This window comes from Topomyia yanbarensis, chromosome 3 (genome assembly GCF_030247195.1).
Source record: "Topomyia yanbarensis strain Yona2022 chromosome 3, ASM3024719v1, whole genome shotgun sequence".
Lineage (NCBI taxonomy): Eukaryota > Metazoa > Arthropoda > Insecta > Diptera > Culicidae > Topomyia > Topomyia yanbarensis.
The window spans coordinates 363,272,871-363,286,528 of NC_080672.1; the positions used below are offsets into that span (position 1 = coordinate 363,272,871).

Sequence of the window (13,658 nt, forward strand, 5' to 3'; positions counted from 1 at the left end):
TACTGTCAGACCCCCTTAAGGGGAACTTAAAGTTAATAATCAGAAAAGGTTTCAAGGCTATATCTAAGGAACAGAGAAGAATATTTTAAGAGCTTCGGTTTACTAAAAAGACAGAAAAATATATGTCCCGATTTTATCAATGTCCCTGTTTTATCAGCTTAAAATTTGCCAAAGGGCTGATAAAAAGGGGTCTTTACTGTAGTAGTTTGCTTTTCCTCTACTCAGTTGTGCCAATAATAGTATCGATCAATTTTTAAGTTTCTACCTAATTTCTTTCCTTTTCTCTCTTGATTACTATATCTATAATTAGATTCATATTAACACTAATTAGCACAAAAATTGCATAGTCTCTCCTATACACTCACAATCTCTCTCATTCCGCTATATAAACGCTCGTGGCCTTCCCGATAACACAAACCTGGACACAAACGGAAAAAAATTACAATCATCCATTCATACTTACGATCTCGCCAACATTGAAACACTCAGCTGCAACAATACTTATATATTTACAAAAAGTGGTCTCAAGCGCTAATCCATAAATATATTCACGCTAGATGACGCGACAAAAACGTTAACATACAAACGCACGTGTCTTTCGCGATCATCGCGATCTCAAAAATGAACCTACAAACGTCCGTGTTCGGCATAGATCCAATACCTTCAGGTAGACCAAACAAACAATGACGTTTTTTATCAACTAAACAACACGTTCCACGGTGACATGATCGAGAACGCTAGTGATATGGGGTAACTCATTCTCTTCTAGCATCTGAACCGAACACTGAAAATTAAGTATCAGATTCATGGTACGCGCAGTCATCTAAAAACACACGCTAATTTGCGAATGGACACACGATTATAAAATCGAATTTATACACGCGAAGTCACATAGTCGCGACAAACACGTTAACGTACAAACGCTCAAAACCTTCGCGACCATCCACGCAATCTACACCCACCATCTCGCAAACATGATAACATCCCGGTGGTCAGGTGAACGTCTCAGTAGTCATAAATTTTCAAACTTCCGGAAGTCTCTATCCTCGGTACCAAAAGTCTAGGACCATGCCTTCAATTGGACCAATTAAAAAAAGCTCTCATATCCACTAGACAACATACCCGTGAACTCTAGCGATATGGGATAATTAACTCCCTGTCAGAATATGAACCGCAAACCGATAAATAAATATCACACACGACTATGCGGAAATCGAATTTATAAAGTCACATACACGTTGGCACACGCAACATACCAACGCACACACGATCGATCACCTTAACATACAAACGCTCGAGACTTTCGCGATGATGCATGCGATTGCGAAGTCCCTATGCCCGCACATATATCTCAACTGAATATCACACTCAGCTGTCACAGAAGGATAAAGGGTCGCGAGTGGTCTATGATGTAATATCCGCAATAGAGACTGAGAGAAATGTTTTTATTTTGCTTATGTGTCGTTCTTCGTCCGGTTCCATGCTAAGAGAGCATCGGGACGAGTTTTTGGGACGCCTAAACATCAGTCCGACAAATTGACTGGACGACGTTCAGTTTTTTCGCATTGAAGAGAATTAAGTACTACCGAACTTCCGTTCATGTAATCTCTCCCTAGAACCAGTTCGTTTGAAGCGTATGAGTCCGAATGGTGTATCTCTACTGTGTACAATCGAGAAGTTTGTGTGTGCGGTGGACGTTTAACCCTCCGGCACTCGCGCAAATGGCTCCCCGAATGAGCAGCCGCTGGTGCTGGAAGACGATTTAGTTAGTTTCGGAAGGTGTTGGACAAAATACAACGGCGCGAGTGCTGGAGACTAGACTAGATCATGGCAGTCCAAGATAAGGTAACCTGGAAATATAAAATACATTCAGTCATGTTTCGGAGCACCAGGATTATTCAACCATGTTGAAAGTACGGTATGGAAAGCTTAGAATTTTTCATGTGAGTGTACATTTTTTCCCGCGGCTCATGTTGATCCACTGCTATCTTGATCGTTACAAATAACTTAAATCATGCGAAGAAACAGAGATGAGATATCAATAGGTCATCACGGATGGCGACTAAAATGTTGCGACGAGTTGCATCTAGAAGTTAAGTTGCGAATAATGTTTCGAATTAATCTCTTCACTTTATGGCAGGCTCTCATTCTGTTTTGTTTCGTAATGGAATAAAGAAAGAAAGATGAATGAAAATTAGGGAGAAACATCAGCTCCTTCATCATTTTGCCTTTCTCATATAAAGAAAGGCTATGCAATCACTGTACAAATCAACTTTTTAACCGAGTGCCAAGTTTCATATACCGTTAGATTCAGTTCGTCGAGATCGGAAAATGTCTATGTGTGTCATTTAAACTCACACAATTTTCTCAGAGATGGCTGAACCGATTTTCACAAACTTAGTTTCGTCTGAAAGGTATAACGTTCCTATAGGTTGCTATTGAATTTTTAGTTGATCCAACTTCCGGTTCCGGAGTTACGGGTTGAAGAGCGCGGTCACAGCAAATTCCCATATAAACTTGTAACACTATGTCCAAATGATATAATACATATCAAAAAGGGTCCAACATGACTTGGATTTACGGGTCTAGATCCCTAATGATCAGTCAAAGTAGCTTTCACCACATTGGCCACCTATGACGATTGTTGATGCGCCCGGGGAAATCGCCAAGTTCCTAAGCTAATATCACACATATTTCTCAGCGCATTCTCTACCGATTTTTACAAACTTAATTTCAAATGAAAGATACAGTAATACCATTGACTGCTGCTGAATTTCATTCGGTTGTGACTTTTGGTCCCGGAGTTACAGGTTGGTTAGTAAGGTTACACTGGAATTGCCCATTTAACCTTTTCATGCCCAACTTTTTTCTAGTGCATGTAGGGTTTCAAAACTATTTTCAAGAAACTCGAAAAATTTTCATAAAGGTAGGTGCTTTCCGTGCAGTGCTAGAAGCTGCTCAATTTTTACCTTCCAATGGTCAGTACAATTCTCCTAGAGTATTTACAGTCGTCCAACTGCGTGGAAAACGTAGTCAAAAAGAGTCTAAATTGATAAGTTTAATTAGTTTTCACTAATATAGCTACATAACGAAGTTATATGAATAATTCATTTTCCGTCCTAAACGTAAACGGTCCCTGGCGGTACTGCTCCATCGGAGTTCAATCAGACTAATTGCAATAACTTCAGTTCTAGAGCTGCTCCTTATAACTGTTAATACTCAAATGAAAGACAATAGTCACAACTATTAGCCTTACTTGTTTTTGTGAGCAAATCTTGCCTCAATCAAAAGTTATAGCTGTTTAAAAACGTTGTTGTCCACAAACAACATGGGCATGAATGGGCTAAGTCGGTACAATCGTAATATCTCAGAGGCTAAAAACTATTGAAATCGTCACCAAATTACTTCGATACGCACGTCTGGATCACTGATTGCCAATCAAACATTCTTTGAATATATTGTCCACTATCGATGATTCCGGAAGTCCCGGATCCCGGGCATATTCCACAATTAAAGTGACATCGGTTCTTCGGTGATGACTGAACCGATTTTCTCAAACCAAGTATCAAATGGAAGGCAAAATATGCAATTGAGTATTGCGTCGCCACCCCCCGCTTGTCATAACTCCTCCCTCCTTCATCATTCCCCTCCCCTTGGACCACCCGCACACCCGCATTTCCTTCATCCACCCCGTATACCGAAGTAAGATGAAGGATTTCTGACGACTCCAACTCTACCAACCCCCACCCCTCCCCTTCCAAACCCATTCCACCAACATTTCACAATTTTAGCTGATTAAGCTAATTCAATATTATACTTTTTTGTTTAAAGTGACTCAGCGTCTACTTTCATGGTAGTCAAGGGATCCGTGCTAGGCGAATTCAAAATGTAATAGACATTTCAACAATTTTATTGAACAAAATCAGTCTACTGAATCATAGTTTGGATAAATGAGAAAGGCACTATCGCACCACTAGGTGAATTAAAACAGGTTTTTATACACCACAAGTGCTTTAAGAGTTGCGCTCTGATCCTCTTATTTCGGTCAGAATAAAACGACAAAGTAGTTTACGTCTTTGCTATTCGTACGACTGTGATACGTTAGATGCAACAATTTCAGATCAAATTAGCACTGAATAAGTTTAGGAACGCTACTTTTTGTGCTTTAGGCACAAAAGGGTTCAAAAAGAGTTGGGTAAAATAAAACACATAACCGCGAAGTTGATGTCATCATAGCAAATCCAACTGTTAGAAGATATTGTAATGTTACCCACACATTCCGCAGATGTCACGAGTTTTCACAGGACTCGGATAAATTTTACGAAGCAAAACCCTGGTTACGAATTTGAAGGTACGCGGTTCTATATCATGTAGCCTATTTGTCACGAGGAAATTCTATGCTATCTCATTGCACCACGTGTTGTTCTACAGAAAAATGTTCAGCTTGGACTAGCATATTGAATGAAATCAGTACTGAACAGTGCAAGTAATACAATGATGGGCGATTTCCGTAAACCTATGATTCATTTTCACCTTTAAAAACTATTCGAGTCAATGAAGACTCGGTGTCATAGAACAGAAATTAAAGTCGACGACCACTGTGTTGGATCGGAGTAGCGCTTTTTCGTCTACTTCACTCATGACGACAAGAATAAACACAAGGTTTCCTTTGTTCTTGAGACAATGCACACCCAATCAAGAGGCTGCTAGTTGTCGTTCGCTTTGTTCGTTTGTAGCCCTAACTCGACCAGAAGTACAAAGTAGATTGATATTGGAATGCTTGATTAACAAGTAATATTTTGTTCTGTTGTTGTTTCAAAAATATGTAACTCTTTTCTATTTACATTTTTAACCGGGTAATTTCTTCTTTTCAATTGTAAAACATCCGACTCATTATGTTTCATCCATGTGTCAACGTCTACTAAATATCGAAACACGCCGTAAAACACACACACACACATACCTTTTAATTAGTTTTGTTTTGACAGATAGCTATCACTAAACGACGAAGGCACGCTACCCTCTATCTAAAAAAAGTTGTGTTGTGATACCTTGTTACTAGCTAGTTAGCACATGTTTCGATTGCGACCTGCTTCATGCGCTTGGTCTGTATGGTTTCTGTACGACTACGAACGGTCAATGTCAAGGACAACCGCGGGTACTGCTTATTGTAGTCTGACTTGAGCCGCAAGAGTGTGATGACACACGTGACGTCACTCACGTCGGAAATAAGATTAGCACCTAACCACTTCGATGTCTGGATATAATGGTCATGTAGGCATCTCGTGCCAAGTTTGTGTTTAGTCAAACTCAATTCATACATATTTCTGAAATCGGACAAAAATAGAATACTGCTACATGGAGTATCTAATGCTTCAAACGCAACCGTTCTCACATGATTTCCTAGTTATTAATGGGAGATCACTACGCCAGAACTCTGCTAATTTTAGAAATGTTCCGTCCTATTTCTGCCAAACAATATTAGGTAGGTACCCTGTTCACGTTATGAGCTCATCATCGCTTCCAGCCGCGAACGACCAACAACATATCGTTCTCGGCTAACCAGGCTTCGCGTTCATGTTTGATATTTCCCCTCCCCGCTTAGCATTTCGCTTTCCCTTTCAGTTTCCGCGGTTTGCTTTTTATTATAATAATCTTTGGCTAAAGAGTGTAAATTGCTACCGTTGTTGCCGTAGGCAGCAGCATCATCAGCGGTAATAATTGCATACATATTAACAACACTAGGTAACCCCCCTACCACTCACGGACAGTGAAGTGGGAGGCCAAAGAAGAAAAGTTCATTGGCGGATGGATCGACGGCGAGAAAATAACAACAAAATGCCTATTTAAACTAATTGCATTTTTGATCTGTGTTTGCCCGATTTACCGCGCGCGCTCGTTGCTCATGATCTGGGACGTCTGCTGATTGAGGGCTGCGCATTTCGATTAAATTGCAATTAAACTATTAGAAGCTACTGTTTGGTAAACAGTAATCGACCACAGTAGCTTGATAAGACTAGCAGATGAGAGCTATTAGACAGCATGCTCAATTTAGCGTTTGACTTGTGCTGATCCACTCCAAGCGGAAAGAGTTGATTAGCTGGTCTTGTTGTGAGCTTGGGTGGGTTTTAGTTTGATAAGAAGACTTCGGTTTACATTGCACTCTTCGTTATGATTTCCAAACAAAGAAAATGTTTAGCTCAGTCAACTTTGTACCTGTTCTAAGAATAATTTTGTTTAATTAAAACTAAATTTACCATTCGTAGTCGGATACAAATAATATATCGGCTTGAATGATATTGTTGAAGCTCATCTACGGAACACACTTCCACGGTACACCCTCACGACCTATATCTTCGTCGTTGGCTGTCGCTTGCGCCTTATGATTGCAACGTGGAAATCGTTTGAACATGAAAACCTGTTCTCCGCATATACTGCACCCTTTTCATCCATTCCGTTTTTTTTTCTTTTCACTTTCCAGACATACTCCGGCCTGTTCTGCGTCGTGGTCAATCCGTACAAAAAGCTGCCCATCTACACCGAGAAGATTATGGAAAAATATAAAGGCATCAAACGGCACGAGGTGCCGCCACACGTATTCGCCATCACAGACACCGCGTACAGATCGATGCTGCAAGGTAAGTTCACGACGTGAAAGGATTCCAGTTCAGCTTCCACATAACCCACCCTGATCAAACATTACCCATACAATAGACAACAAGGCTAATCGGAAATTGTGTGTGCTAAAATGTATAGAACTATCGGAACAAAGTTGAAAACGTGAAAACCGATTCGATCCGTGGGTCAACCCGACTTAGATAATTGAGTCGTTTAGAGAGAGAAAATCAAAAAAAACACCGCCGGTGATTTTGATTGCCTTCGGCCAGGCAATTGGGTACCGTTTGTAGTTTCTAGTTTAGGTATTCAATTGTGTCCACAATTGCCCAAGAGGTAAGCTCACATGACATGGCATCGCCAGGGATAAAGCTGTCTCGTGTGGGATCGGGGTACCACGGATTTTGCTTGTTTAAGAGCTTCATCGTTTACTATTTTCCGCTGGAGCAAAGAAACCGATACGCGTTGGAATCGCAAAGCGGATAGATTGGCAAACGCCGGTAACGTCATGTATCAGATAAAGGCATCAAACATTCCGATACGCCTATGTGAAATGAAACATGTTGAAGTTGTTTGTTGTTCCGGACTAGTTGACAACAGTGTGATTCGTTCCGAGAGTGTTTTTACCAGCTCACGTCGAACGGTGTGGTGAAAATGAAACTAACAAGGGAGCAATATATGACTGTTGTTGTCACAAGGCGTCATAGATTGTGCCATTTTGACATTGTGACATGTTTCCCAATTTTTTTCATTGCAAACCTTGGTTGTGATAGGGTAAAGTGCCTATTTTAGTCCTACATATTAGGGAGAGTGGAGCACTATTCCATTAATTAAGAGGCATACAATCGATGGAATACGTATAAATTGGCATCAACATATTTGATTGGTTCTTAAGAACCAATCTAATAATAAAAATGGCGGCAAAAAGGTGAAATGTTCATGCTTGTACGCAATGGAAACTCGAATCGAGTGCCATAATTGGGGCCCCTGCCATTGGAGCCAATGCGTTGAGCAAAGATGGCAGACACTGCTCTATCCAACGGCTTTAAATGGTAGGATGATAATAGAAACTGGGCGAAAATAGGCTCATTACCCTATCATAATATTTCTTATATTAGGAATGTATAGAATCCGCTCCATTTTTTCAAGCTTTTTGCGGGGCCCTGAGGAACTAATTTTTGGGTTACATTTATGTGCATTTTTTCCAAAGAACGACTATTTCCCCGCAACTCATTCTTCACTCGCTGCTGTACAAATAACAGTTCTCGAAGAATACATTTTTAAGGGTGTGCATGGAAAATTTCATATGCTTTTTTTCAAAAATTACTCTTGGACCAAAATGGTTTGTTTAGCTGTGGATTATGTTTAGTCTGCATTAAACACTATATCTTTAAAAATCATCCCAATTTTTGAAAGCCAAACTAATCGATTTTTTAAAGAAATCAGCACGATTTCCGTAACTAATCTTTATTTGCAGGGGCGGGCATAACATAGTCGGTAAATCAATTGCCTTGTACGCAGCTCACCTGGGTTCCAAGTTCCAACTCCGCATATAGGGTTAAAGATTTTTCTTAAGAGATGTTTCTAGCCCAAAGAGGCGAATGACCTTTTGGTTAAAACCTCTATAATCATAAATAAAAAATCTCTATTTGCAAACACTTTCATTGAAGATCTAGTTATTAAAATTAAAAAAAATTGCTTAAAAATTCATAAATTGAGTCATCGGTTGCGGAGATATCATGCGCATCACCAACGCTATTGTAAAAAAATATTTCGCGGTAATATTCCACGAATTTGTCGATTTTGGCATGAAAACTTGGGCACTATACCATAAAAAAATCACAAAAAAATCTTCATATTACCGAGTTCAAAGATATATCGCCCAATGATCTGCAAATCAGTTGAAAAAGTATAATTTACGATTACCACCCACTCCAAGTGCTTGTCGGTCGCGATATTGCCTGCAGATTTTTTTTTTGCAGAAGGAAAGTTCTTTGGAATAAATTAAAAATCCTTTTCCCGGGAATGAAGAAACACAATTTCCCGGTATTCGGGGAACCCGAGAAAGCTAAAAATCCCGGGATTCCTGGGATGGAACCTCTATCTTTTTTCTCCTCTTTCCATTGATAAAGGGCGAACACGAAATTATTGCGACACCGAAAATGTCATGCCAATTTTCTTATAATGTTTAAAATCAAACCAAAATTTTAGGGTAGTTTTATATATATATATTTACTTCAAAAATCAAAAGAAAGGTTAATCGGTGGAGCCTTGAGTGTAAAATTGAACGCATTTTCGCTTGATGCCCTCCATCAAAGTCTTTACAGTGTCATCCGGTACCAGTTTCTCAGTTTTTTTCCATTTTCTTAACATGTCCTTCTCGTCTTTGACTGTCTTCTTGCTCTTCCGAAGTTCCTTCATCATTGCCCAGTACTGCTCCACCGGGCGCAGCTACGGACAGTTTGGCGGATTCATGTCCCTTGGAACAAAATGGACAGAATTGGCCTCATACCACTCCAGGACACTTTTAGAATAGTAGCATGATGCCAAATCTGGCCAAAATAGCGGAGCTTCGTCGTGCTGCTGCAAGAACGGCAAAAGGCGCTTCTCGAGGCACTCAGATTTGTACATCTCGCCATTTACTGTGCCCTTTTCACGAAAGACTCACTTCTCAGTCCGCAAGAGCAGATGGCCTGTCAAATAAGATATTTGGAGGCGAACTTCGACATTTTCTTCTTCTTAAATTTGTCGTCCACATAGAACTTGCTCTTGTCGGTGAAAAACTCCAACCCCGGAATTTGCTTAAAATCGGCTTTTATATACGTTTCGTCGTCCATTACACAGCAGCCATATTTTGTCAGCATCTTCTCGTAGAGCTTCCGTGCCCGAGTTTTAGCCGTCGATTGTTGCCGCTCATCGCGGTTTGGGAAGTTCTGCACCTTGTATGTATGTAGGCTCTCTTCTTTGCATTCTGGACGTAGCTCTGCGACATGCCGATCTTTTTAGCCAAATCACGGCTTGCGACGTTGGGATTTGCTTTAATCATCCGCTTCACCTTTCCCTCCGTCTTTTTGTTCTCCGGTCCCGGTTTTCTTCCAGCTCCTTTGCCGTGGTACAACGTCAACCGCTCCTGGAACCGCTTCAGCACTCTGGAGACGGTTGAATGGTGAATGTTCAACATTTTTCCCAACTGCCGGTGCGACAGGTCAGGAAATTCCAGGTGTTTGGAAAGAATTTGTTCTCTCGACTCGCGTTGATTCACCTCCATTTTCGTTGAATCGAAAAACACGACTTCGAGTTTGACAGCATTTAAACAATACACATCAATGTGAAAGTGTGCAAAATTCGGTTGATTTTTGCCCAATGGTAAAAAAGTTATGCCCGGTTGAATGTGTCGCAATAATTTCGTGTTTGCCCTTTAATCTGTCTATGCAACTGAAAAAAACAAATGTATTCACACAGATCACCTCGACTTTACTAGTATTCAAAAAGGATATAGAAAATCGACCTCTGCACTGGTAGGTGGTTAGGTTCCAAATTTTCCCTAAAATTAGTTATTGTCTATTTTAGTTCTTATCAAGACAAAATAACAGCAATGGCAGCAGTAAATAATTTTGGCCAGCATTCGACGTCAGTTACTCCTGTGCAACGCCCGTAATCTCGCAAAGATAAAAACGACCAGCTGCACAGTGGTCCCTCCATAGGCCAAAAATACAAAAAAATATTTCGTCAAAAGCGTGTTTTTATCTCATGATTATATGGTTATGGATTGATATTTTATTGTTTCAAACTTGGTTTTGCCAACAATAAACTGTGTTTTTTAGGGTATAGAAGAATGCATAGGGTAGTTCGTTATGTACCGATAATTTAAATAATGTCGATAATCGGTTGCTTGTCAGATAAAATCTTTGTCAAACCATAATAATCAAAATAAGTATTTTTATCAGTAAACATTGCTATTAGTTGTGTATTTAACGGTAATTATCGGAATATAGTGAATATGGAGTACAGAAAAATAAGTATATTTGTATATGTTTTCGAAAAATTTAACTAAAAATATTGAGCTTGGCTGTAACTAAATTTTTCCCTCGATATCCCTCGCCAATTCTTCTTTTAAATAGTCTTTGGACAATTTAGTTCCACTTTAACAAGGGTTCAGCTGCACTTCTCTACGCCCAGAATGCCTAGAGAATTTAAAATGTTGTATATAATTGAAGAGATAATACAAGACGAAACTATTCATTTCGCATTTTAAAATTTATATTTTGTATTACTTAAAATTCGATAACTTAATTACTATTTTCCCAAAATTTCTTTTCGATCGGATCATTATAACTTGAGTTATATTTTTTTACAAGCTCATCGAAACATGCACTATTTGATACTCCAAAAATGCTAGAGTAAAACACATAATAATTAAATAATAATGATTAGTGAATAAGAAAGGCTATGCGAAATTCGGATTCAGCGACCCAACTAAAGAAATATAGTTTTGTATCGATATTTGCATTGCATATATTTATGACCGCCTCCCTTCAGGAATGGAACCACTGTGCGCTGATTAGGTGAACTTTTAACTAGAAATGGGCAAACTGATTCATGACTTTTTTGATGGTATCCAACAAGGAAAACTAATCGAAATGGTGAGTGAAACTAAAGCAATTATGTGAAAAAAAGACGAGATTCAAACCCGCAACCTTCTAGACTCCGTCCCAATGCACCAACCCTTATACCATTTCTGGAATATGATGACTTCTCAGAAAGAACATATGATTATCGCACTAGCGACGGTGATTGTACTCTGTCTGCAAGGCGAGATCACACCCAACACATTTGATCTATTTAATTTCCCCGCTAGATACCAAGGCCAGGGTTTTTATTATCGTCTGGTGTCCCATCGTACTTCGTCCTCTCGAAGGTTGCGGGTTCTAATCTCGCCTATGGGGGAATTTTTTGACATTTTCGCTTTACTCCCCATTTCGATCAATTTTCCCTATAGATACCAACAAAAAAGCTTAAAGGGGAGGGGGAGAGGTAGGTAAGGGTTTCAGCGTAAAAAAAACACTTTTTTGCGAATTTTTTTAGAACTTTGCGTGAAGCAAATTGATTAAAACTTTTGTACATTATAGTATATCATTTCAATAACATGCTGTAATTTTTCTATGCAAAAATATCGACAAACGACTCGGTGACGAAGCTTTTTGTAGAACGTATCTGGAAAAACATGACTTGCGGTGTTACCTGCCATTTCAAAACTACTTAACCGATTGCTTTCAAACTTTGCATACACATTCTATGTAGTTTTTTTCACGCTGAAAACCTTATCCACCCTGAAACCCTTACGTTGGCAGTAAATTAAAAAAAATGTATTAGTTTAAACTGCTTCAGTTTAGAGAGCGGATCGTGTCTGTTTCACTCGCAAAAAAGAATCGACACTAAATCGATTCAGTGACTCTTTTGTGAAGATTAAAAAAATCTATATTTCAATTGGATTTTGAGTAGATTTTTGATTCCATATATACAAATAAGTGCTCATGTGCTCATCGCGCTTGTTCATTTTTATCTTTTTCATGGCCATAGTAGGCTGCCCAGTTAACTCACGCCATTTGCTGGCATCTTGGTAGGATCCTGATGATCAGAGTGTAGAAATGTTAACATCCCTGAGAGAGTTAGAGAGGGATAACGAAATTTAGCTCATGACCTCCGCGCTCAGGGGAATGTTTCAGTTGGTTGCATCCTCCTTCACTCGTTCGGTGCAGCGCATTCATTCAGTTGTTTCCGGTTCAAATTCAACGTCCGTTGCAAACTTATTTTAATTTCTATGCTGATTCTGAGTGGGATTACCCGTTACAAAACAGTTACAAAAATTATACCGTTCTAAATGTTTTAGTTGTACATTCCACTAAGTCGCTCGATCATGGGTTCTTTTTAAAATAATCACTACCTTTTTTTAAAAAAAAAAGCATCGTGGCTCATTCACTATATTCCAAGAATCTATTCTTTTGATCAATTCGCGATTCATTCAGCCATTTTTAACGCCTTCGAATTTATAAACGCAATCTCATGAACGTTTATACAAACGCGTTCATGAATCCGTCACTTCCAGAAGAGCCTTGCAGCCTAGGTCAATGCCTTCAGAAGAACCAAAATGTTGCTCGTAAATACAATAAGTTTCAGGGCGACACTCAAAATTAAGCATCAGTATTACGCACCTTTACCTCCACCCGAAGCTTACCAGGGAGAATTTTCGGTATTGTTGTCACAGCCGAATATCTCTCCGTCAGAACTCGAGAAATCAGAAATAGATTCAAATATTGTTTGTTTTTGACTCGGGAAAAGATTGCGAATGACCCGTTTGCGAAAGGTTGATTTTATTTCGATATCCATTTCGCCTTGAAGCAAATCATTATCAGGGGAAGTCATATTTACACGAGCCTATTGCTCATCAATGTGGTATAAATGGGTATAGCAGAACACACCGTTAGCTTATGATGGGAACCAAAAATATGTAAACAATCCAGAAGCACAACAGATCGACGTCATAGCGTTAACACGATTCAATGGAAGTTAAACGAACGTTGTGACGAGAGCAAGTCGATTTACTCTGGTATCACACACACCACTCATGTAAGATTTATCTTACGAATACCAAAGTGTAATCTTAGCCCCATCTGTATATACCACATTGATTGCTCAGTACAGGCTGGTACCGGTGCTTAACTTGTATAACGGTATCAGGCGGTTTATAAGAAACGAAACACTGCTGCTTCACTGCTCTGTTGTCCGAGGAACGATAAACGCACACACACAATGGCGGAAAAAATGTTGAAACCTCGACAAGGCGTAGAATGCGCAAGATAACCTTGAAAGCGGATTACCACTATTCTTTATAACGTTACACTGTACGGACTGGAAAGACCGACTTATCGGTCCGAGAGTCACCGAGCGAATGATAATAAACTTTTAACACTGTAACAATATGTCATTCACGCTTAATCTGTACGGTTTTATAAATTAAATAAAATTATTATCCAATTTTTGGG

General features: G+C 39.4%; 1 protein-coding gene across 7 annotated transcripts in view; it reads left to right on the plus strand.

Moving 5' to 3' along the window:
• The window catches only part of LOC131692561 (myosin heavy chain, non-muscle), a 252,821-nt gene that overhangs the window by 155,162 nt on the left and 84,001 nt on the right, over positions 1–13,658 (plus strand). For all 7 annotated transcript variants that reach the window (XR_009306012.1, XM_058979675.1, XM_058979679.1 and 4 more), the window contains one exon: positions 6,482–6,638. Coding sequence is in view for 6 of the 7 variants with exons in the window: in XM_058979675.1 (XP_058835658.1) it covers positions 6,482–6,638 (157 nt within the window). In the remaining variant the exon portion in view is untranslated. The remainder of the gene's footprint in view (positions 1–6,481; positions 6,639–13,658) is intronic.